General features: G+C 39.7%; 3 protein-coding genes and 1 pseudogene across 3 annotated transcripts; 3 read left to right on the top strand and 1 right to left on the bottom strand.

Moving 5' to 3' along the window:
- Positions 1 to 181: 181 nt before the first annotated feature.
- On the top strand, positions 182 to 2565 carry LOC137710981 (cytochrome P450 736A117). Its single transcript, XM_068450164.2, has 2 exons — positions 182 to 1476; positions 1753 to 2565. The coding sequence occupies exons 1-2, from the start codon at positions 484 to 486 to the stop codon at positions 2362 to 2364; spliced, it is 1605 nt and encodes a 534-aa protein (XP_068306265.2). The 5' UTR covers positions 182 to 483; the 3' UTR covers positions 2365 to 2565.
- A 7705-nt stretch (positions 2566 to 10270) lies between these two features.
- Positions 10271 to 10894, bottom strand: LOC137710168 (uncharacterized). Its single transcript, XM_068449116.2, has one exon. It carries the CDS (start codon positions 10892 to 10894, stop codon positions 10271 to 10273), a length of 624 nt encoding a protein of 207 aa, XP_068305217.2.
- Positions 10895 to 11075: 181 nt separating this feature from the next.
- Positions 11076 to 22771, top strand: LOC137710167 (cytochrome P450 736A117-like; annotated as a pseudogene).
- Positions 22772 to 23606: 835 nt separating this feature from the next.
- Positions 23607 to 25609, top strand: LOC137711153 (cytochrome P450 736A117). Its single transcript, XM_068450361.2, has 2 exons — positions 23607 to 24649; positions 24836 to 25609. The coding sequence occupies exons 1-2, from the start codon at positions 23666 to 23668 to the stop codon at positions 25448 to 25450; spliced, it is 1599 nt and encodes a 532-aa protein (XP_068306462.2). The 5' UTR covers positions 23607 to 23665; the 3' UTR covers positions 25451 to 25609.
- The last annotated feature ends 1473 nt before the right edge of the window (positions 25610 to 27082 follow it).

Raw genomic sequence — 27082 nt, forward strand, 5'->3', positions numbered from 1 at the left:
AAATCGTGTGTCCGTTTCACTGAGCGGACAAGAAAGACAAGGCACCTCCGAGTATGGTGGGACTGGTAAGACCTTTATACTGACTGAGAATTTCTTTAAGTCCACATGCTGGAAGATAAAGAAAAGAAACAAACTCATTGAGTCCACCAACTCTTATGTGGCTCCAAATTGCTCTAATAATGTACTTGGTTGGTCCAGCTCCAAAATATATCCAATGATCCAAACCATTGAGTTTTTAGGTGATCATTCGTAAATCATTCTTGTACAAGTTCACTCAAATCGGAAATCGTTTAGCCCTTTAGTTATTGTTGTGAATATTTCATTGTTTATTGACTACATTATGTTCGTCTATTTGTCATCACTCATAAATCATGAAAAATATTCTAAAATAGATCTAGATGAGTGATTAGTGCCATATTTAAGTTACTAGCGGGTTAGCACTTCAGCACTCTTTGATATATATGTAAGCTTGTGAAATCATGGATGACCTATACCTTATATAAACACACAAGCGCAGCAAACACACCCTCACTATTGGCCATAAATTTTCTTCTCCCAAATAGGACTATGATGCTGGAGAATGAAACCTCCTCCTTTTTGCAACCTTTGGCCTTCACAATGCTGGCCATTTTCATCATCCTCATATACAGATGGTACTCCTCCAACACAACCACCAACAAAACCTCATCACCACCTTCTCCACCGAAGCTCCCTATCATCGGAAACTTTCACCAAATAGGCTTGGACCCTCATCGCTCACTGCAAAAATTATCTCAACGCCATGGCCCTCTCATGCTTCTTCACTTCGGACGTGTCCCGGTCCTTGTTGTCTCTTCCGCTCAGGCAGCTCAGGAGATCATGAAAACCCATGACCACACATTTTCTGATCGACCCAGGTCCACCAACTTTGAGAAGCTTCTCTACAACTGTAAAGACGTTGCATCTGCTCCTTATGGTGAGTATTGGAGGAAGGTGAAAAGTATATGTGTCATACATCTTTTGAGCAACAAAAGGGTTCGCTCTTTTCGCTTTGTGAGAGAAGAGGAAACCAAATCCATGATCAGCGACATAATGAAATCATCACCATCAGTTTTGAATTTAAGCGAAATGTTTCTGAGGCTTTCCAATGATGTTGTATCTAGAGTGGCTCTGGGGAGGAAGTACAGTGGTGAAGGTGGGATGAAGTTTGAGGGACTTTTGCGGGAGTTCTTTGAGTTATTGGGAACTACTAAAATTGGGGACTATATTCCATGGCTTTCTTGGTTGAGCAGTGTCAACGGTTTGGAAGCCAAGTTCGACAAGGTGGCTAAGAAGTTTGATGACTTTTTAGATAAAGTGGTCCAAGAGCATATGGATCGGAGTCCAAAGACTGGAGACGATGACCAAGCGGATTTTGTCGATGTTTTGCTTGCAATTCAGAAAGAAAACTTGCCTGGTTTTTCTATTGATACAGTAACTATAAAAGCTCTCATCTTGGTAATCACCTCTCTCTCTCTCCCTGTGTTTCTGTTAGAAAGTTATTTAACAGACTGATTAGAACATATATAAGATATTAAATAGCTGAAAAACAAAAATTTCAGTGATATATAAACCACATTAGCATTGTATACTGTTATAAGTTAAGAAGTAAATCAAATCGGATACGTTGTCGTGCTTCCCACTGCTATTTTTCCGTTAAAACTGACTACAATTCTCCCTCCATGTAATAATATGTATTTGTAATACTTTAATTAATAATATAACCTGTTGCAGGATATGTTTACTGCTGGCACTCATACAGCATCTACAGTCCTAGAGTGGGCAATGACCGAGCTTTTAAGGCATCCTAGGGTCATGAAAAAGTTGCAGAATGAGGTACGTGAAATAGTCCGAAAGGAAGAACTCATAACAGAAGATGATTCGATTGAAATGCACTACTTGAAGGCGGTGATAACGGAGACTCTTCGCTTACATCCACCAGTTCCACTACTGTTGCCCAGGATTGCGACCCAAGATGCGGAAATAGGTGGATACAAAATTAAAGCCAAGACACACGTTATGGTCAATGCATGGCAAATTGGAAGAGATCCCAAACTATATGAAAATCCAGAGGAGTTCGAGCCAGAAAGGTTCTTGAATAGTGAGGTAGATTATAAAGGGAATGACTTTCGGTTAATTCCATTTGGTGCTGGTAGGAGGGTCTGTCCTGGAATTCAGTTTGGCATGACTGTTAATGAGATTGCCTTGGCAAATATCGTGCACAAGTTCGACTGGGAGTTGCCTGGTGGAGCAAGTGGGGAGGATTTAGATACGACTGAATCTACGGGTATAACAGTACACAGAAAATATCCTCTCAGAGCTGTTGCTATTCCATATTTATGTTGAAAGATAGAGGCCTTATCCTCTAATGTACGTGTATTGGCCTTTGTATTTTATGTCTAAGGCTCTAAGCCTTCTATCGTCACCTATTATGTTCGCTCTGCCCGTCGCTGCCAAACTAGCATAGCACAACATGCGTGCCATTATCATGAGTGTGAATTTTATGTGTTGTGTTGGGAATTTTTTAATTCATGGTATTTCCTTCAAGGGTCTGTTATCCCTCCAACAGGATCCTCTCTGGATTTTTTGATAAGGATTCTGAGAATTCGTAGATTGTATTTATTTACTGTACATTATGGGATTAATTTTTATCAATCACTATTTGTATTTAATTTTAAATAAAAATATTTAACATAATTTCTGATCGTATATATAATTTACAGATCTTTATAACCCTCACCAAGACAATCCTGATTCGTTATTCATCGTCCATGGCGGCGCGTTTTGTTGAAAAGTCTAAGAGAGAGAAATTCAGAAGATTGTGGAAGATAATCTGGGTAGGGACCGTAGGGTTAGGTTTTGAGCGCTTTCAATGGAAGTCTAAGTTCAGAAGATTGTGGGGTACCTGCAGTAACAATAATGGTATCACCTTTCCTAAATTTTTAGACAGTCAAACTAAAAATCTAAACCACCGAAAGCTGTTGGTTGATTGGTATTTCTTTTGAAAATTTTAAATAGGTCAAATTTTATAGGCTATTTTTGAAATAAGTTTAATTTTCAGTGATTTTTAACTTTTGAAATAAGTTCAATTTTTAGTTACTTTGTACCCATATCAAAAAACATCTTTCTCTTTTCAACAATGTTGAAAGAAAGTTTCAAACTGGAATCTCTCAGTCTCATACCTCTTAGATTTAGGCTATAGCTTATATCATAAATGTACCTGTGTATTTTGTTTCAGATTTGGATCCCAGATCCAAGTTGTGAGGATTTTCAACTGTTTATCGTACATTTTATGATCATAAATTATTTTAAATTTATTTATTTAAAATTAAATATAAATAAAACAGATCGTACAAGGTATTATAAATGGCCAAAATTTAAGAATTCTTAGAATTTTCATAAAAAAAATCTGGAAAGGATCCTCATCCTTTTGTTTCTATATAGGCTATAGCCTGTATCAAACAATTGATCAAATCATTTGTCTATTCCATAGCTGTACCATTCAAAAAAGACAGCTGCGGTATCTAAGGTATCGTTTGGTATGCAGACGGGACGGGACGGAACGGAATGGGACGGGATGGGACGGGACAGGACGGAAAGGAATGGAGCGGGAGCAAAGATGCCCTCTGATGGAAACAAGGAGGAAGAAGAAGGAGACGGATAGGTTATAATTTTGTGTTCCACGGATGTGGAACGAGTCGTTCCAGGGAGGTGAGGTGGAACGAAAATTCACCCAAAACTCGTCCCGTGGAATAGCTCGTTCCACCCGTTTTAAGTGCACCAAACGTGGGACGGAACGCCTTATCCCACTTTGTTCCGTCCCGTCCCACATACCAAACGGTACCTAAGGGAAAAATCTAGAGTAAGGAAGGTACTTAATTTAGACAAGGGATAGGCTTTGATTTCATTTAATGCAGGAGAAATGCTAAAAAGACTATTTTAAAATAGAATTTTCTAGTACTTCATAATTTAATATTAATTTTTATGCTAACATTATAAATCGTTGTTCCAAAAATATTTCTTTATTTTTTATTTTTTAATTTGACCACAAATTCCGTCCCACTCCAGCATTGCTATCATGGGAAGAGATCTTAAGGAGAATTTATTGATAAACAAGAAAAATACAATATGTCAGGGGGGGACATGAGGCTAAACCCAGACTATTAAATAATTCATAACAACAATTGAAAACCTCTTTTAGCAAAACTTATAACAAAGAGGCTTAGAAAGGTTCTGAGAATAAGTATCTGCATCACAAGGAGGGCATGAATCCCACCAATGGACACCGGGGTGCTCAACACCATAATTGGCTAAACAATTAGTAACTTGATTACCCTCTCTAAAAATATGAGAAATTTGAACCTGCATGGAGGATATTAAAACTCGACAGTTATGCCAACTGACCAAAAGCCTGCATGGGATAGATGTCAAGGAAGGTGAGGATGAAGAGAGAAGATGAACAACCAGTGAGGAGTCACATTCAATCCATAAGGAATGCCAACCTTTATCCCAAGCTAAAGATACAGCATGAATAACAGCATGTAGTTCGGCATCCAAAGAAGTGGTCAAGCCTATTGAACTCGCAAAACAACCAAGAGAATTACCCGTAAAATCTCGAAAGATACCACCAAATGCAGCCACACCAGGGGAACCTTTTGCAACACCATCAGTATTCACTTTGATCCAAGACTGAGAAGGCGGACGCCACAACACCTCAATAATTTTTGGAGCCTTAGCAGGACGTCCACGAACACTAATAGAATGAAGAATGCAAAGCTTTTCCACATAATTCTTCATACAGCCGGAATTGAGAAAATCAATTTCAAGGAGTTGACATTTAATAGACCTTACAACATAATTGATGGAAACAACCTCCTTATGAAAACGAACAGCGTTGCGAGCATGCCAAATAGAATAAAAACCAACTCCAATCATACCCCACCAAAGCAGTTGCACTTGGGTACCAAAACCTTGTTGTAAAGGATAATGGAAAAAGCTAAAAATATCTTGAAATAAATATTGAACTCTGAATAATTCCAAAGCAGAAGACCAAATTTTACATGCAAAAGAGCACTCAAAGAAAATATGTGAAGTAGTTTCCATACCTTCACAATAAAGAGAGCACATAAATGTTATAGCAAAACCTCTTTGCTGCAAGAGATCATCAGTTAACATCTTACCATGTAAATACTTCCACAATGTAACCGAATTACGAGGGCGAAAGCAAGATTGCCAAACCCATTGATCCCATTGAACCACTGGTTGTTTATTATGTTTAAAATCATAAGCCAAAGATAAAAAAAAGGTCACCATTTGAAGCAGACAACCAAACTATTTTGTCATCAATCCCATTCTTTGAAGGAAGCCCAATAGAAGAAATATCATTCCAAATGGGCACTAGCGATGAATGTAGAGTAGGTGGGGGAATCCAACAACCATCCACAATAAAATCAGAAACTTTAGCTTGAAAAGCCTTACATAAATTTGGTGGCATACCAAGCCTATCAACTATTGGAAAATCTAACCATCTCGCATGCCAAAAATTAATATTTTGACCATTACCTATCACCCATTTTGATCCATGAAAAATATCTGAAAAAAGAGGACGTAAACCAGGCCAAATGGAGGAACTCTTGTATGTAGAAGACAGTTGTCCAAGACAATTAAAAAACCAACCTTGAAAAAACCGTGAAGCCATAGATGAGGTAACCAAAATGTCACATCCCGGCCCGGGGTAGATCACTTCCCGGGCCCGCTCCACCACCGTAGCACGATATTGTCCGCTTTGGGCTTACCATTCCCTCACGGTTTTGTTTTTGGGAACTCACGAGCAACTTCCCAGTGGGTCACCCGTCATGGGATTGCTCTAACCCCCTTATCGCTTAACTTCGGAGTTCCAACGGAACCCGAAGCTAGTGAGCTCCTAAAAGGCCTCGAGCTAGGTAGGGATGAGAATATACATATAAACTCCCCTGGGCGATGTGGGATGTTACAATCCACCCCCTTAGGGGCCCGACGTCCTCGTCGGCACACACGCGACCAGGGTTAGGCTCTGATACCAAATTGTCACATCCCGGCCCGAGGTAGATCACTTCTCGGGCCCGCTCCACCACCGTACCACGATATTGTCCGCTTTGGGCTTACCATTCCCTCACGGTTTTGTTTTTGGGAACTCACGAGCAACTTCCTAGTGGGTCACCCATCATGGGATTGCTCTAGCCCCCTTCTCGCTTAACTTCGGAGTTCCAACGGAACCCGAAGCCAGTGAGCTCCCAAAAGGCCTCGTGCTAGGTAGGGATGGGAATATACATATAAACTCCCCTGGGCGATGTGGGATGTTACAAAAATATCCCAAAACTTTTTCAATAAAAATGCCTTATTTAAAGCTGAAAAATTACGAATGCCAAGACCTCCTTCATTTAAGGGAACACAACATTTTTTCCATGCCACAATAGCAAATCCCCAAGAATCAGCACATCCAGTCCAAATGAAATTTCAATTCCAACTACGAACATGTTTTAATATCGTAGGTGGCCAAGAATAAACCGAGAAAGTATGAGACAACATGCTTACCACAATTGACTTGACCAAAGTAACTCGACCAGCCATTGAGAGAGAGCGACCTTGCCATTGAGAAAGACGAGAACATATTTTATCTGCTAATGCTTGAAAATATGCCCTCTTAGGTTTGCCTTTAAAAATAGGAACCCCTAAATAAGTAAATGGAAGCTCACCTTCAGAGACATTGAGCCAGGATAAAATATGCAATCGACGCGCAGAAGCCGATTTCCCAATATAAATACGAGATTTACCTTTACTAATACATTGACTAGAATTCACACCATATTCTTCAATTAAATGCATAAGGTTCATAAGGCTGTGCTTGTCGCCTTTGCAAAAAACCATTATGTCATCCGCATAGAGAATATGAGAAGGAGTAGTCACTCCCCGAGGAGAAGAAATGGGTTTAACCTTTCTAGAATTTACAAGATCTACTAGACTTCGACTAAAAACATCTTCAGCAAGACAAAAAAGGAGAGGGGATAGAGGATCCCCCGTTGTTCCAAAAATATGAGACGACAGAAAATTCAACTTTTGAAAAATTCTTGTTAGCATTTCTCTTACTCCAAAATTAAGTCAAAGAAAGATAAGTTAAAAAACAAAAAATAAAGAAGAAGAAATCAGTGCCATATATTTTACTCAGTTAATTGTGCTTAAACTTGTAGATAGGAAATGAAAGAAATTGATGGTTCACCATAAAAGTAAGAGAGAGGATCTTTGCTGGATCCTGAGGATTCCGGAGATCCTTCAATTATATTCGTTCATCATATATTGTACGGTCAGTACCGCACAATATACGATGAACGAATGTGATTGAAAGATCCTTAAGATCCTCTTCGTAAAAGTAATTGGTGATATGGAGAGAATAGTACCTTAACTTCATATTAGCGACATTCTTTAGCTTTCTTCTCGTAAGCTTTAGATGCCAACTGATGGAGGAAAGAGTCAAACCCTAATCAAGAGGAGTTTCTGAACATCCCTTAACCCGAGTTTATCTTGTGTTATGTGTTTGTTCTCGAATTAGAACCAAAGGTATGTACTACCTGAACTGCCGTGAAAGGTACGAGTTCACATGGATCGGTGTAACCACGTACACCTTCGAATAGTTTTCAGTTCATCAAACTACGGGATTAGCACTACTTGGATCTTCAGATAAACCCTTTTATATACTTTCCACTTATAGTTTGGAAGGTTGGGCGTTTGAAACTGCCATGGAGGGCGTTTATGTGCTCTAAAGTTCCATAACATAAGCGCAGTTAGGGAGACACAAGATCGTGACTGTTTGCAAACATACTCCAGCTCCAAATTTTGTTTTGTTTTCTCCCCAAGAAGATTAAAACAGGTGGAGTAGCTAACTAATCTCTTGCAGAAAATGAAAGAAAATTTTAAAATTAGTGTTTGTTTCTTTAGCTGACAAGAATCTGCAGGCCGGAGCTCGACTATGGTGAACCATGCACACTAGCTAGTGGACTAGCTAACTAATCTCTCTAGTGGACTAGCTAACTAATCTCTTGAAGAAGACAAATTTAAAATTAGTGTTTGTTTCTTTAGCTGACAGAATCTGCAGGCCGGAGCTTGACTATGGTGAACCAGGAAGATTTTGCCGATGTTTACCAAATTTCTTTGAACTGACGTGTTGCTAAAAAGAATTGAGTCCTCTAACTTGTATGTGGATCCAACTTTGCTCTGACTATGCAAAGTAGCAAAAATTGTCGTTAATTTTTCGTTTCTAGTTGGTGAAGGTTATGTGCACACACGTAGATGATAATGTTATCTAATTTCAGATTTTATTCGCCTCGCGACTAGTGTAAAAAGGAGATATGCAAATAGTTCGGTACTATCCAACCGAATTTTAAATCATATTCGGCAGATGATTGCTGAACAGGTAGGAAAACATAAGCACTCTCATTGGCAGAGGAAGATCATATTCGGCAGATGATTGCTGAACAGGTAGGAAAACATAAGCACTCTCATTGGCAGAGGAAGATAGCAATTCTGTATGAGGCCTAAACAAGCAGTCTTCTGGTTTGCCAAAAAAAAAAAAAAAAAAACCAGCAGCCTTCTGAGAAACAGCAATTAGACTTTGAAACATTTCGTTCCCATCAACAGCTTTAGGATTCAACTCTGTGTTCTTAGATATCTAGCCAGCCATGGATGTGGAATTATGATTTAGGCAAAACACAAAATATCATGGATTTTCTATAACCTACAAGTTGACGCGTGTGCTGCTAGTGGTGGGGTGGTTGGGCAACCTGACCCCTGTAAATTTTTATTAAACATTTATCATTTTTTAAGTTTTGATTCTCAAATACGAATTTAAATTACATTATTGCTGGATCAGTATGATGTTTAGCCATTCCCCTACTTCCTTAGTGTAGATATATCATTTGCTCAAAAAAAAAAAACAAACCTTAAACGGTGTTTGTACGTTTAAAATCAAAGATAATACATATACACAAACATACTAATATTATAGGTTTTTTTTTTTTTGGTTAAATTAAACGTAGCTGAAGCTCATTGGTATATTTGAAACCAAATGCATGTCTTCATATATAAAAAAGGGAATACGATTCTCTCATCTCTTTTTTTCTTTTTCTTTTTCTCTCCTCTTATTTGAATGGTTACGGTTAAATCGTGTCAACATCTTATATTAATTTTTATAGAAAGAGAAAAACAAAATAAAGAATGTGAGAGGAGGGGATGAAAGGAAATAGAAAGAGGAAATGAGAGAATCCTAATCCATAAAAAAAGTACCCATCTAGTCAGTTATAAATAGAGTAAATTGTAGCTATGATCTCTTAACTTTAACTCAATTGGAGCAATGATCCCTTAACTAAAAATCCATTACAATTGGTCTCTCAACTCATCAAAATGTGTAGTTATGGTCCCTTAACTAAAAATTCATTACCATTGATCCCTCAAGTTTAATTCAACTAGAGAAATGATCCCTTAACTTTAACCCAATTGTAGTAATGATCCTTTCAACATAACTCGTTTTGACAACATTTTTGACGTAGCTGACGAAAATGACCATAATTACACACTTTGATGTGTTGATGGATCCTTATTATATAAATGGTTATTCTAACATAACTTATTTTGACAAAATTTTGACGAAATTAATGAAAAAGACTATAGTTACACATTTTGATAAGTTGAGAGACCAATGGTAATGAATTTTTAGTTGAGGAACCATTACTCCAATTTAATTAAAGTTAAGGAACAATTACTACGATTTATTCTTATAAATATACAAATCGAAGGTCATTTATCAAACACACTCATATAACCAACATACAATTACACGTACTCATAGTTTGTACAAAAAGAAAGATACTTGTACTATTAATGGCTTTTTTTTGCTTAAAAAAATAGAGGAGCAATTCAATAGCTACAACGATCATAACCAACAAAAGTGCGAATAAAATAGATGTTAGCATCATGTACACTATATATATTGAAAGAACAAAAAAAACTGAGCAAATTAAACCTCATTTGAAGATTGAACACATAAGGATCGACTGAAATAGTCTGAATTAATGGTGTATGGTAGAAATAGGAGGAAGAAAGAAAGATGGAATGACATTAGAGGCGTTCACCTTCAGTATCTACAATCAATTAGGATAGTAATACAAAAATTTATCTCCGATTATTTATTTATTTATTTATTTTTGTCAAATAGCAAACTTTATTAAATTTGGATTGGAATGTTTACATCTTTAGCAAGAACATTAAATACAAACTCCGGACCAATAGTATTCCAATGGAAGACACCTTCATGTGAGGCAACATATGAGGCTACAACATGCGCAGCGGCATTTCCTTTCCACTTGACAAACCCAAACCTCACCCCTTGTAATTGAGATACTAACTGACCAATATCATGAATATAGCATTCCAAAGTCGCATCCACCCCATATTTCCCATTAAGCATTGTAATTATCACCTGAGAATCCGACTCAATCTCCACATCCACATAACCCAACTCCAAACAAACCAATAAAGCCGCACGAATAGCTGCAGCTTCCGCCATTGCCGCCGTATTGAAAAACAGTCCACCCTCTCCCCCAGCCACTTGCAACAACCCAGCAAAATCCCGCATAATCCATCCATAACCACCTTTGCATGTCTTAGCACACCATGCACCATCACAGTTGACCTTCATCACCCAAAAAACTGGCCGCTTCCAGCGTACAGGCTGCCCATCAAACACAGCCCCACCCACGGCCCCATTCCCCCCAGATTCTTTATTTGCCGCAGAGGTGTAGACTTTAAATTCCAATAGTTGCTTCCTTACCAAGTGAACCATCTCCATTGGATTATGTGAAACTTCACGAAAAAGATACCATATAGAGAAATAGATCGTGGCAGACAGAGAAGAGTAGGGAGAAGCCGTTTGTATTACAAATGAATTTCTTGGATGAGATCCATAAAACCTCCGTAATTTAAATCCGGATGGGATCCAAATCCAATTTTCATCACTTGGATGCGAGTCAATGGACTGGCCATCAATCATCATATTTATCCTGATTTGTTTATTCATCAAAATAAAACTACAAATACTTGTAAGTTAAACTATTAAACACTACATGCTAATATACATTGTTGATCGTTTTTTACCGGACCTTCTTTATAAGTGATTCTGAGTTTGATCCTTGTTTCCCACTTCTTTGTTAGTTATTAGGGTGCAGGGTGGGGCTACACCTATATGTTCCTCTCTCTCTCTCTCTCTCTCTCTCTCTCTCTCGCTCTCTCTAGAGAAATATCATGAACATTAAAAAAAATTAAAAACAAGGAAAGAAAGAGAAAGTCATCACCTTTGCAATGGTTGACTATAATATGGTGAGGGGAATCAACTGGTATGGTTCTCCATGGCAAATTTTGTGCATCCTCGTATATATCTAGAATTGGTCAGGTATCAAGGATTGGATTAAGATAGATAACTTTTAAAATTCCACGTGCATTAAGGGTAGAGAAAAATGATTTTTATTTTCTTATTTGGAAGGGATTGCAGACGGAGTAGACATGAAAGAAACCTTCACCTTTCTCACCCTTCCATTTTACGAAGAATTGAATAGGTAAGTATTTTTTATTAATCCATCTCCTACCCACAAGTTGGCTTAATTTTTGTTTTTCTTTCCTTTAACAAACCATGAAAATAGTGACCTATTTGTTTCAATCCAATCCATTACACCAAACGGGACCCCAGCTAACATATCTAACGCAAAGTAGAAACTTCAATTTTATGTGGCTTCTAATTTGTAATGGAAACTGCAACATGTTAAGCAGAAAATGTAGACACCTCCAACATATGAAGCAGAAAATGCAGACACATGTCCTATTTAAGACAAAATTTTTATAAAAGTTTTAGGACGTCATATGTTGCAATCACCGATTTCCGGGCGGTGGTTTCATTTTTTATGATACATTGGTGCATGAAGATGTTTATTTAAACAAGCTTCACAGAAGGAGATGCGCACACATTTTCTTTTGCTAATATTGCTAGAGTGATGGATAAAACCTCCTTGTTTTTGCTACCTTCGACCATCACACTGTTGGCCATTCCTCATCCTCCTACACAGATGGCACAACTCCGCGTCAACCACCAACAAATCCCCCTCACCCCCTTCGCCATCAAAGCTCCCTATCATCGGCAACTTTCATCTGTTGGAAATTCAAATCAAAACAGGTTGCTATTGTTGAAAATCAATGTCAAAGTTAGGCATGGAAAGTTAGGCAATGTTAGGTATGGTTGAATAAAAATTATTAGGTGCAATTAATGTGTTTTGTGTGGTAATAAATAATCTTAGTTTAATCATTTGGTTTGCTATAAATACCCAAGCTCTCAAGCATTGTAAATCATCCCATCCGAATCCCACTTCCAATTGTGAAGAAGCTTGTAAGCTTTCTTATTCCAACAGTTTGTAAACCTTTTCATATATCAAAGTCCAAGTGTTTTGCCAAAGCTTGTTGCTTCCCTCCTTTCTCTATTTCTTTCTTTGTCCAATTTTATTTGAGAGTGCAAAGTGCAAGAGGTGTGATAGAGTTTGTAAACTTATCACCCACATATTTTGGTATTGAGTTAGTAAACTGTCAAATACCAACAATTGGTATCAGAGCCAGAATACCATTCTGGCAGGTGCAGCAGTTATGGCGTCCAACTTAGTGCAACTCCAAGTTCCCACATTGAAGAAAGAAAATTATGAAAGATGGTGCATCCAATTCAAAGCATTGTTTGGATCACAGGAGCTATGAGAAGTTGTCAGTAGTGGGTATGTTGTACCCACTGCCGAGCAAGAAGCCGTATATACTGCGGATCAAAGGAACACTCTCAAGGACTTACGAAAGAATGACCAAAAGGCGCTGTATCTTCTATACCAGGGTTTGGAAGATTCAACGTTCGAGAAGGTTGCAGAAGCAACAACGAGCAAGCAAGTATGGGATACACTCAGTACAATCTACAAAGGAGTAGATCGAGTCAAGAAAGTGAGGTTACAATCACTTCGAGCAGATTTTGAAACTGCTCATATGAATGAAGGGGAGAGCATCTCCGACTATCACTCAAGGCTCATTGTGATAGTAAATCAGATGAGGAGAAATGGCGAGAGACTCGATGAAGTATGAGTTGTGGAGAAGATACTCCGGTCACTCACATCTAAGTTTGAGCATGTGGTGACTGCCATTGAGGAATCCAAGGATTTGGAGGTGATGAGCGCAGAAGAGCTACTAGGATCCCTCCTAGTTCACGAGCAACGCATTCAGAAGAATGCAAGCCCCACAACGCTAGAGCAAGCTTTGGAGTCAAAGTTGAATATTGACAAACCAAATAAAGGTCGTGGACAGTGGAACTCACGTCGTGGGAGCTCATCCAACCGTAGCCGAGGACGAGCCCGAGGAAGAGGTCGAGGCTATGCACAAAATCAAGGTCAGTCTCAGGAGTGGAGATCTACTCGAGGAAAGGCGCATATCCAGTGTCACAACTGTAAGCAATATGGACATTATGCCAATGAATGTTCACATAAAAATGGTGAGCATGTCAACATGGCAGAATCAAGTGGAAATACTGATGAAGAACTTACAGTCTTACTAGCACACCATGATTCCAGTAGCCAACAAGATGTTTGGTATTTGGACTCTGGTGCAAGCAATCACATGTGTGGAAAGAAGGAGTTTTTTGCCGAACTCAAAGAAGGGGCCTATGGATCTGTAAGTCTTGGTGACTCCTCAAAGTTGCCAGTTGAAGGCAAAGGGAAGATCAAGATCATCCAGAAGGATGGAAGAGAAGAATACATCTCCGATACCTACTACATACCAGGTATGAAGAGCAACATTCTGAGCATTGGTCAACTGCTCCTGAAAGGGTACATTATACATATGGAGAACATGCTTCTCACTCTCAGGAATGCAAGGAGAAAGCTTATTGCACGTGTTCGAATGTCAAAGAACCGGATGTTTCCGTTGAATTTGAACACAAAGATTGGAAGCTGCAACATCGGTGTAATGGAAGATGAGTCATGGAAATGGCATCTTCGATTTGGCCATCTTAATTTCAATGGCCTAAAGTTGCTGTCAAGTGGAGGAATGGTTCGTGGTCTACCCCAGATTGAAGCCACACGCCAAGTATGTGAAGGTTGTGTGCTTGGCAAGCAAGCACGACTATCGTTCCCTGTTGGTGATACATGGAGAGCAAAGGCACCATTGCAGTTGGTGCACACAGATATATGTGGTCCATTGGATCCCATGTCTTATGGAGGTAATAGGTATTTTATTACCTTCATTGATGATTTCAATAGAAAGACTTGGGTCTATTTTCTCAAGGAGAAGTCAGCTGCCCTAAAAATTTTCAAGGAGTTCAAGGCACTCACAGAGGCAGAAAGTAACCACAAGCTTGTGGCTGTGAGATCAGATAGAGGTGGAGAGTACACCTCCAATGCTTTCCAAGCATACTGCAAGGAGCAAGGAATTAGGCATCAACTTACTGCTGCCTATACCCCACATCAAAATGGGATAGCCGAAAGAAAGAATCGAACCATCCTTGACATGACAAGGTCCATGCTTAAGGAGAAGAATTTGCCAAAAGAGTTATGGGCAGAAGCTGTAGCTTGTTCGATTTATTTGTTGAATCGATGTCCAACAAAGAGTGTCAAGAGGATGACACCACAAGAGGCTTGGAGTGGATACAAGCCGAATGTTACACACCTAAGAATTTTTGGGTGTGTTGCATATGCTCAAGTTCCAGAAGCCAAGAGGAGGAAACTTGATGATAGAGGTGAGAAATGTGTGTTTGTGGGCTATAGTGAGGAGTCCAAGGCATACAAGCTCTACAACCCACTAACTGGCAAACTAGTGGTTAGTAGAGATGTCATCTTCAGTGAGGAAGAGACATGGACGTGGAACAACAAAGAAGTCAGTAAAGAGAAGATCGTCTCCACTGATTTTGAAGAACCAGAAGTTGTACCACCGATTGAGCAACAGCCTGCTCAAACAATCACAACAACTCCAGTGCACAGAATTGCAAGGAGTGGTCCTACATCTAGTGAGGAAAGCAGCTCCTCAACTCCAGTGAGGTTAAGGAGTCTCACAGAGATTTATGGACAAGAAGAAGAAGAAGAAACCAACCTTTTCTGCTTGTATGCAGACCACGAGCCTTTCTCATTCAATGAAGCTGTGGAAGAAGATTGTTGGAAGAAAGCCATGGAAGAAGAGATCCATGCCATCGAGAAGAATGACACTTGGGAGCTGACAAAGCTCCCACCAAATCAGAAGGCTATTGGTGTCAAGTGGGTTTACAAGATCAAACGCACTGCAGATGGGAGTGTGGATCGATACAAATCAAGGCTTGTAGCAAAGGGCTACAAACAGAAGTATGGAGTGGACTATGATGAAGTCTATGCTCCAGTTGCGAGACTTGACACGGTAAGATTGCTAATCTCTCTTGCCGCACATCATAAATGGAAAATTTATCAACTAGATGTCAAGTCAGCCTTCCTTAATGGAGTACTTGAGGAAGAAGTGTACGTGGAACAACCGGAAGGCTTCCAAGTACAAGGAGAAGAAGATAAGGTGTATCGTTTGAAGAAGGCTTTGTACGGCCTCAAGCAAGCACCACGAGCTTGGAACTCAAGGATCGACAACTACCTTCACCAAAATGGATTTCAGAAATGTCCATACGAGCATTCAGTTTACATGAAGAATGGTGAAAAAGGGGAGTTCTTAATTATTTGTCTCTATGTAGATGATTTATTGTTTACAGGAAACAATGAGGCAATGTTCCATGAGTTCAAGCAATCCATGTTCAGTGAATTCGAGATGACTGACAATGGATTAATGTCATACTTTCTTGGCATAGAAGTGAAGCAAGAAAGTGATGGTATCTACATCTCTCAACAAAGGTACATGAGAGACATATTGAAGAAGTTCAATATGGACAAGTGCAACACTGTCAATACCCCAGTCGCAACTGGATTGAAGCTGTCCAAAGGAGGAGAGGGTGAGTTTGTAAACTCAACAGTGTACAAAAGCCTCGTTGGAAGCCTAAGGTACCTTACAATCACAAGACCTGATATAGTTTATGGTGTTGGACTCGTGAGTCGATACATGGAAACACCAAGGGAGTCTCATTGGCTGGCCGCCAAGAGAATTTTGAGGTACATAAGAGGTACTCTAAACTATGGTCTATTTTATAATTTTGGTGAAGATGCAAAATTATTTGGTTATTCAGATAGTGATTGGGGAGGTGACCAAGATGAAAGGAAAAGCACAACTGGCTATGTGTTTTTTCTAGGATCAACAGCTTTCTCATGGACTTCAAAGAAGCAATCAATTGTTGCTTTGTCATCATGTGAAGCCGAGTATGTTGTTGTAGCCTCAACCGTGTGTGAGGCAATTTGGTTAAGAAATCTGTTGAAGTCAGTGTGTCATCCACAAGTGGAATCGACTGTGATTCACGTAGATAACGTGTCTGCAATCAAACTTGCAAAGAATCCTGTTCAACATGGAAGGAGCAAGCACATTGATACCAGGTTCCATTTTCTAAGGGACCATGTGAAGCAAAAGACAATTGAACTTGTCTACTGTCACACCAAGGAACAAGTGGCAGACATCTTCACAAAGCCATTGCCAATTGAAACATTCCGGCTACTGCGTGAAATGCTAGGAATGAAGGCGTTTTGATTTGAGGAGGTGTGTTGGAAATTCAAATCAAAACAGGTTGCTATTGTTGAAAATCAATGTCAAAGTTAGGCAATGTTAGGTATGGTTGAATAAAAATTATTAGGTGCAATTAATGTGTTTTGTGTGGTAATAAATAATCTTAGTTTAATCATTTGGTTTGCTATAAATACCCAAGCTCTCAAGCATTGTAAATCATCCCATCCGAATCCCATTTCCAATTGTGAAGAAGCTTGTAAGCTTTCTTATTCCAACAGTTTGTAAACCTTTTCATATATCAAAGTCCAAGTGTTTTGCCAAAGCTTGTTGCTTCCCTCCTTTCTCTATTTCTTTCTTTGTCCAATTTTATTTGAGAGTGCAAAGTGCAAGAGGTGTGATAGAGTTTGTAAACTTATCACCCACATATTTTGGTATTGAGTTAGTAAACTGTCAAATACCAACATCATCAACTAGGGTTCCACCCTCATCGCTCACTTCACGCCTTATCTCAACGCCATGGCCCTCTCATGCTTCTCCACTTTGGACGTGTCCCGGTCCTTGTAGTCTCTTCATCTGAGGCTGCCCGCGAGATCATGAAAACCCATGATCTCACATTTTCTGACCGACCCAAGTCCACCAGCGCTGAGAAACTCTTCTACAACTGCAACGATGTTGCATTTGCTCCTTATGGAGAATACTGGAGGCAGGTGAAAAGTGTATGTGTCCTAAATCTTTTGAGCAACAAAAGGGTTCGCTCTTTTTGCCCGGTGAGGGAAGAGGAAACCAAATCCATGATCAGCCACATAGAGCAATCATCATCATCAGTTTTGAATTTAAGTGAAATGTTTGTGCGGCTTACTAATGACGTGGTATGTAGAGTGGCTCTGGGGAGGAAGTACAGTGGCAGAGATGGTGAGAGGACGTTTAAGCAGCTTTTGGGGGAGTTTGGAGAGTTAGTGGGGACTATCGATTTCGGGGACTATGTTCCATGGCTTTCTTGGTTGAGTCATGTCAACGGTTCAAAGCAAAGTTGGACAAGGTGGCTAAGCAGCGGGATGACTTTATAGACGGAGTTATTCAAGAACACATGAACTATAGTTCAAAGAGTGGAGATGATGAGCAAAAGGATTTTGTGGACGTTTTGCTTGGGATTCAGAAAGGAAACTTGACTGGTTTCCCGATTGATACAGTTACTATAAGGGCTCTCATCCTGGTAACTCTGTATCTCTCTCTCTTATATATATAATTATATATATTATGTTAGAGGTTTATATATATATATATATATATGTATGTCAGAGGTTAATATCTTAATCAACATAAATCATTCATGTAGGATATGTTTGCTGTTGGCACTGATACAACATATACAGCCCTAGAGTGGGCATGACTGAGCTTTTAAGGCACCCAAGGGTCCTGGACAAATTACAGACTGAGGTACGAGGAATAGTCGGTAATGGAGCACACATAACAGAGGATGATTTGGTAGAAATGCACTACCTGAAAGCGGTGATTAAGGAGACTCTTCGCTTACATCCACCAGTTCCATTACTAGTGCCCAGGGTGTCGACCCAAGACGTGGAAATAAGTGGTTACAACATTGGAGCCAAGACGCAAGTTTTGATTGTAGGAATCCTTATTGGACTCAACTAGTATTGATAATAATGAGTCAACATATTTGAAATTATAAGTCAGTTGGGGTTTTTTAAATACGTGGAAAAACCATAGCCCATAATTGAGGAGCTTCATCCATAGTGCTTGCGGTTTGAAGCACGTATCAGGTCCACTACATGCACGATGGAATTAGAGGCAACGGTGGAATAACCATGTTCCACGATAGATGGAAGTTGGGGAACACTAACTCTATAAAAAGGATTCCCTGCTCACAGAGAATTTCTTCTTCGATTTGGGACTATCACCATAAGAATATTCAGATCTCTAGTGAGTAGAAGAGTCTCTTTGAAACACGACCATGTCTTCTGCAGGTTATCTTCATCTATGTAATTAAAAACTATGATGTGTTCGAAAATATTTGATTTATTCCAACATTTGGTATCAGAGCACACTAAAAAGACCTGGAACCAATATGTTTGTGTTTAATTTTTTCTGTATGATGAGTTCTGCAATTTTAAATTAATATCATCATGCACTTTTTGCATTATTTAAGTTGTTTAAATTATATATGTCATTCTCTGGTGATGAGATTCATGCAACGTCCACATTTTTCTCAAAAGAAAGTATGTATGAGCAGGCAAGATATTTAAATCACGCATGGTGTCTTTGTTCAGCATAAACTCTTGTCCAAAGGCCTGAGATATGAGTATGAAAAGATTATCCTTTAATGGCAGTCTGTACCTCTTGCTCATAAGTGTGGTACAAACATGCATTGGTTAGTTACTAACAATAATTAGATGTCTTCTGCAGCCATGAATTTCTCTTCGATTGAGCCTTTAAGTGGAGGAAATTTCAAGAAATGGAAGCAAGACATCGAGATTGTCCTGGGCCTGATCGACCTCGAGATTGTCCTGTGCACCAACTGTCAAAAGTAGAAAACCAGAAAGGACAATTAATGGACTATAAGAGCATTATCATATTGCTTTATTAATTTGTCATGATGTTGAATTTTACAGACAGAACCAAATGTATTTATTCTGATGTGGCTATATATCGATGAACGTTGAATCGTTCAAATCTTGCACTACCGATAAATGTTGAATACTTTGTTTCCGTATTAGTATTCCATAAGGGTAATGATCCTCGAGTTTCTTTCTGTGGAGCTCGATAATAGTTCTGCATGTTTCTCTATCTCTCACTTATTTTTGGGACCACAGCGTGTATCATCATCCGTTACTACACGGCCAACCAGAAAAGAAGATGAGGATTTGCCTGGCATATTTCTGTTAGTAAAACAAGGTGGAAAATCTGAATGGTACAAAGTAATTGAGGTGGCTTCCTTGCCGATTGACGACTAGTAGGTGCCACCGAAACCAAATCTCAGTATATTGAAATTGATTACGACAACTAGGGGTGCCATACCAGAAACTCCGATGCACTGAATTTTGGTTTCCAATGGCTCTACTTCAATTGCTAAAGGAACACTCTTTGCTTCTTGCATTCAGTTTCCTCATATTGTTGCTCAAGTTTATCTTTGAGGATAAGTGACGGAAAAGAAAACTCAAACTTCCACCAAGCCCTCCAAAGCTACCTGTCGTTGGTAACCTTCACCAGCTGGGAAAAAACCCCTCACCTATCTCTTTGCGGATTGGCAGAGAAGTATGGCCATGTTAGAGAAGAAGTTGCTCGTCTGGTTTGTCGGGTTGCAGAGTCTTATCCTGGCACCACCAATCTGACCAAGATATGCTTGCTGTATTACGTTCAGAACAGCAACCTTTGAGCTTGCTCCAGCTCAACTTCTGCATAGCTTGGATTGGGAGCTTCCTCCGGGTATACAGCTAAAGATTTGGACCTGGAAGAAATTTTTGGTATCACAATGCACAGGATAGCCAATCGGAATGTCGTTACCAGACTGCGGTTTCCGTGAGACGAGAAGACTCACGCATTGCCTTTTGCCTATATCTCAGAAGCAGACTCACGCATTGCTCGTCTGGTTTGTCGGGTTGCAGAGTCTTATCCTGGCACCACCAATCTGACCAAGATATGCTTGCTGTATTACGTTCAGAACAGCAACCTTTGAGCTTGCTCCAGCTCAACTTCTGCATAGCTTGGATTGGGAGCTTCCTCCAGGTATACAGCTAAAGATTTGGACCTGGAAGAAATTTTTGGTATCACAATGCACAGGATAGCCAATCGGAATGTCGTTGCCAGACCGCGGTTTCGGTGAGACAAGAAGACTCACGCATTGCCTTTTGCCTATATCTCAGAAGCAGACTCCTAAAGTAAATGGAAGAAAGAACAAGATGATTCCCCGCTTGCCACGGCATGCGTAAGAAGTTATTCAAGTTCTGCGCAATATATAATGATTGATAAAAGAAAATTACTTATAGCAGAATTCACAGGACAAATACATTGCTAGGCCAAAAAACCGCTATGAGAGAAAAAGAAGAGAAAAAACTAGTACTAGACTAGAACGTGTTTTACTAGGCATAACTGTCCAACAAATTTTGCTGGCTCAGTCGCTCATCTTGTTTGGGTTAATATTTGAACATTGGGCTGCAAATATGAGAAAGCCCAGAGATGCCAATTAAAAGAAAACTTGCCTGAAGCCTAGCACCAGGTCCAGAGACAAATTGGCGCCTCCCCATTAATGCATAGACCATGTACCTATGATTTAATGACAAGTGATGGAGACTAACTCACAATCAGCCAAAAAACACTTTTCAGTGGCAATAAAAGTAAAAAGCTGATGACTACCCTTTAGATGCTTTCAGGCAAGAACAAAGTTGCAGCAGTCGGGCTAATTGGCCTATCAAAGGAGCAAGAGGCCTCAGAGACAATGACATTCAACCAATCAAACAAACAAACATATAAACTCTGCTCTCAAGCCAGATTTGCATCCAAAAGCTGAAATCAACCTAGATTCAGTCGTTTTTAGGACAAGCTATCTCTCTCTCTAGTTTAAAAGCTCTGCTATCTCCTTCAGTGGCATAGTATCGATTCCCTTGTGTAAACTTGTTTACCATCCATCACTTTCTAGCATACAAACCCCTATAATCACAAAGAGAAGTGACTGCAAGAAGTTCAACCTTGACAGACAAAGTGAAATCTTGCCTGAAGCTCTTTTTTTGTTCTCTAAATTTGGGTAACGCATTCTCCAATATGTATTCAAGTCATATTCACCTGTTTTCCTACTTTAAGAGTCTCATTTGCATCTGGATATGGTTAGTTTAATGGATATGATATCATTAAAATCAATCAAGAACCAAGCAAACGGCTAAATGGCTTAAAGGGGATCTGGATTCACTTCATTCGAACATACAAGACTATGAACTAAAAGTCCTTGTTTACAAGGCAAGAAAAAGAACTTAATGTGAACTTAACCCATCCACGACAATCCTTTGATAACAAGAAGTCTGAGTAACTTGGGGCGCAAATAATCGACTTAAAACACACTTGTTCTACATCTGCTATACTGAGATAGCAGTGGCACGCCTAGCACTCAGTTAGTTTTGATTGCGAGCCTCAAGGCCTACACCTAAGGCCCCACAAAGGCACCTTTCAAAACTAACTCTGTCATCTTCTTGTAGCACATCAGCAAGCAAGAGCCTGACTACACATCTAAAGTGCCAATCCCTAGGGGAGATGTGCTGAGGTGCTGAGGATCCTTCCCCACGGAAATGTTCATCACCAACAGATCTACTTCTCATACAGAGCACGCACGCAATCTTCTTTTTGAGGTACTCTGGCTTCCAAAATTATTATCCTTGGCAAATTTATTCTCTGGTGAACCAGTACTGCAAAATGTTGTACCTTGATATTCAATCACGTACTTCAAGCACAAGTGTTTAACCTCAGAGCGACCATATATCCTGAAGATAATGTCCGAATTGCTGAGCACCAAGAAACAAGGCATCATGAACAAGTTAATCAACACATTATATGTTAAAGGTTAACATGTTAATCAACACATATCATGAACAAGTTGCAGACTGAGGTACGAGGAATAGTCGGTAACGGAGCACACATAACAGAGGATGATTTGGTAGAAATGCACTACTTAAAGGCGGTGGTTAAGGAGACTTTTCGCTTGCATACACCAGTTCCATTACTGGTGCCTAGGTTGTCGACCCAAGATGTGGAAATAGGTGGTTACAAAATCAAATCCAAGACATAAGTGGTGATCAATGCATGGGAAATAGCAAGAGATCCCGAGTTATACAAAAAACCAGAGGAGTTCGAGCTAGAAAGGTTCCTGAATAGAGGGATAGATTATAAAGGGAATGACTTTCAGTTGATTCCGTTTGGAGCTGGTAGGAGGGTCTGCCCAGAAATTCAGTTTGCCATAGCTGTTAATGAGATTGCCTTAACAAGTAACGTGCACAAGTTCCATTGGAAACTGCATGGTGGAGCGAGCGGGGAGGATTAACTGCTTAAAAGTTAAGTGCACTGCTAAAAATTGGAGGCACATTCTTGTAAATTTTTGACGCCAACTGCTGAGCAAAGACAAAGTCAAATCCTGTGTGCGTTCGCGCGAGCTTGCTCTTGTGACATAAACATAAACATTATGTCTCCATAAAAATTAGGGTGTGATATCCGTACACCCCTTTTCACTTCTTACACATCTTGAGTTAATTTTTGTCCTTGGATCTTCTTCAATTTATCCGATTTGACAGCTGAAAATTGGAAGGGAGTGCATGGATATTACATCCCTAAAAAATATCATCAGAGGTGATATTTTTTAAATTTAAGCTTGATGATATCACCTTCAGATACGAGTTTACATCAAATAGCTTTTCTCTGATCAAACTACAGGATTCGTATGCGTTCCAGTTTTAGTTGGAAGGCTGGGCGTGTGAAGATGTCGATGATATCTGCTGCCGAGGACGACATCTGTTTTATCTATAGTTTCATTACGTAAGCAAAAACACGAAGATATGTAAAGATCATGAAATCTGTGACCTACTTAAGAATATCCAAAAGATCTTTGTATATTTACAAATCCAAGCAAAAATAAAAGTCCAAGTTTCATAAAATTCGTCGACATCTGATTTTTCTACAATCTTGTGAGGTGAATCCAAGATCTCTGTCACAAATAATGTAGTTACAAGGTCAATGTCAGCAAGTTGGAAAAGCTTTCTAGTTGTATAGAATTGGTGTGGTCTACATACGGACAATTCAGCCTTTACGTTGTTTGCTTTTGGGATGATCCTATTCCGCACGATACCAAGACCTAAGATCTGTATTTAAACAACAAACAGACACAATTTCCTTCAGTTTCCTAATTAAAACACTTGTTACTGATTCAAAAAGAAGAATTAAGATGCTAAGACATCTCTTACAAATGCCACAACTGCTTGGAACCTCCGACTTGTTGCAGCCTGTTTCCTTCGCGCTTGTGGCCATTTTCCTAATCCTCCTATACAAATGGTCATCTGCTAGTGCAACCACCGTCAACAACTCCTTACCGCCATCTCCACCAAAGCTCCCCATCATTGGAAACTTTCACCAATTAGGCTTGCACCCACATCGCTCACTTCTAGCCTTATCCAAACGCCATGGCCCTCTTATGCTTCTCCACTTCGGAAGTGTCCCAGTCCTTGTTGTCTCTTCGGCAGAGGCTGCCCGTGAGATCATGAAAACCCATGACATCGCATTTTCCGACCGACCCAAGTCCACCATCTATGAGAAGCTTGCCTACAACTACAAAGACATCGCAACAGCCCCTTATGGTGAGTACTGGAGGCAGATGAAAAGTTTATGTGTTTCAAATCTTTTGAGCAACAAAAGGGTTCGCTCTTTTCATGCTGTGAGAGAAGAGGAAACCCAGCGCATGATCAACAAAATAAAGGACTCTTGTTCTATATTATCCTCTTCCTCCTCATCATCATCAGTTCTGAATTTAAGCGAAATGTTTTTGACGCTTACCAACGATGTGATATGTAGAGTGGCTCTAGGGAGGAAGTACAGTGGTGACGAAGGTGGGAAGATGTCTAAGGAGATTATAAAGGGGTTCGTAGAGTTATTGGGAACTATGGATATCGGGGACTATATCCCATGGCTTTTTTGGTTGAGCCATGTCAATGGTTTGCATGCCAAGATAGACAAGGTTGCTAAGCAATTTGACGACTTTCTAGAGAGTGTGGTTCAAGAGCATATCGATCAGACGTCCAAGAGTGATAATGATGACCGCGTTCATGTCGAGAACAAGGAACAAAAGGATTTCGTGGATATTTTGCTTGGGATTCAGGAAGGAAGCTTTGCTGGTTTTTCTCTTGATAGAGTTGGCATAAAGGCTCTTATCTTAGTAAGTCTCTATATTTGCATCTGATTTGCATATGCATGTGACATTTACATATAATTGGAACTAGAAAGTTTACTATAACTGCTTGTAAACGTTGACAAAATGACGGAACAAAAAATGAGCTACTGAATCACAAGACTTTTGGATGATTTTACCTGATCAGCCTAAGTTTGGTAATTGTTCATGTAGGATATGTTTCTTGGAGGCTCTCATACCACATATGCAGTGCTAGAGTGGGCAATGACTGAGCTTTTGAGGCATCCGAGGATCATGAGAAAATTGCAGAATGAGGTACGGGGAATAGTCGGAAACATAACAGACATAATTACAGAGGATGATTTGGTAGGCATGCACTACTTGAAGGCAGTGATCAAGGAGACTCTTCGCTTACATACTCCTGCTCCATTACTAGTTCCCAGGGTGTCGACGCAAGATGTGAAAATAAATGATTATGACATTAAGGCCAAGACACTTGTTATGATCAACGCGTGGGGAATCGGAAGAGATCCTGAAATGTATGAAAACCCAGAGGAGTACGAACCAGAAAGGTTCTTGAATAACAGTCTAGACTATAAAGGGAATGACTTCCAGTTCATTCCATTTGGAGCTGGCAGGAGGATCTGCCCGGGAATTCAGTTTGCAATATCTATAGATGAGATTGTTCTGGCGAATATCGTGCACAAGTTCAACTGGGCATTGCCCGGTGAAGCAAGTGGCGAGGGTTTTGACCTGACTGAATCAAATGGTGTAACTGTAAACCTAAAGTATCCTCTCAAAGCTGTTGCTCTTCCTTATTTAGGTTGAAAGATAGAGGCTACATTGTCTATGTACGCGTATTGGCCTTTGTATTTTATGTCTAACGTAAGGTTCTAAGCCTTCTACTGTCACCTATTATGTTCGCCTTGTCTGTCGCTATTGCCAAAATAACTAGCACATGCAGTGCCAAAGTATTATGTGTGTGAATGTATGCTTTTTTTTTTTTTTTAAACAAACGATATTATTTACACTAAAGGAGTGGGGGAGTAGACTAAGCCTCACGCTGACCATAATATTGCGGTTCAAATTTGTCTTTGACGATAATTGAACCTAAGACCTTTCACTTACAAGTGAAGAGGAATACCACCAGACCGTTCTAAGTGGCGTGTAACTGAAAGAATTTAAGAAACCACTTACAGTTTATATTGGAGAGGGAAAGCTCCCTTGTTGATACAAATTGACAGCACGTAGGGTGGGACGAAAATCCATTATTCCGAACCCTGATTGTCGTCTCTTGTGCACCAATTGTCAAAAGTAGAAAACCAGAAAGGACAATTAATGGACTATAAGAGCATTGTCATATTGCTTTATTAATTTGTCATGATGTTGAATTTTACAGACAGAACCAAATGTATTTATTCTGATGTGGCTATATATCGATGAACGTTGACTCGTTCAAATCTCGCACTACCGATGAATGTTGAATACTTTGTTTCCGTGTTACTATTCCATAAGGGTAATGATCCTCGAGTTTCTTTCTGTGGAGCTCGATAATAGTTCTGCATGTTTCTCTATCTGTCACTTATTTTCGGGACCACAGCGTGTATCATCATCCGTTACTACACGGCCAACCAGAAAAGAAGATGAGGATTTGTCTGGCATATTTCTGTTAGTAAAACAAGGTGGAAAATCTGAATGGTACAAAGTAATTGAGGTGGCTTCCTTGCCGATTGACGACTAGTAGGTGCCACCGAAAGCAAATCTCAGTATATTGAAATTGATTACGACAACTAGGGGCGCCAAACCAGAAACTCCGAGGCACTGAATTTTGGTTTCCAATGGCTCTACTTCAATTGCTAAAGGAACCCTCTTTGCTTCTTGCATTCAGTTTTCGCATATTGTTGCTCAAGTTTATCTTTGAGGATAAGTGACGGAAAAGAAAACTCAAACTTCCACCAAGCCCTCCGAAGCTACCTGTCATTGGTAACCTTCACCAGCTGGGAAACAACCCCTCACCAATCTCTTCGCGGATTAGCAGAGAAGTATGGCCATGTTAGAGAAGAAGTTGCTCGTCTGGTTTGTCGGGTTGCAGAGTCTTATCCTGGCACCACCAATCTGACCAAGATATGCTTGCTGTATTACGTTCAGAACAGCAACCTTTGAGCTTGCTCTAGCTCAACTTCTGCATAGCTTGGATTGGGAGCTTCCTCCGGGTATACAGCCAAAGATTTAGACCTGGAAGAAATTTTTGGTATCACAATGCACAGGATAGCCAATCTGATTGTCGTTGCCAGACCGCAGTTTCCGTGAGACGAGAAGACTCACGCATTGCCTTTTGCCTATATCTCAGAAGCAGACTCCTAAAGTAAATGGAAGAAAGAACAAGATGATTCCCTGCTTGCCACGGCATGCGTAAGAAGTTATTCAAGTTCTGCGCAATATATAATGATTGATAAAAGA

The sequence above is a fragment of the Pyrus communis genome, chromosome 6 (assembly GCF_041283825.1).
Source record: "Pyrus communis isolate YQ-2024b chromosome 6, ASM4128382v1, whole genome shotgun sequence".
Taxonomy (NCBI): Eukaryota; Viridiplantae; Streptophyta; class Magnoliopsida; order Rosales; family Rosaceae; genus Pyrus; species Pyrus communis.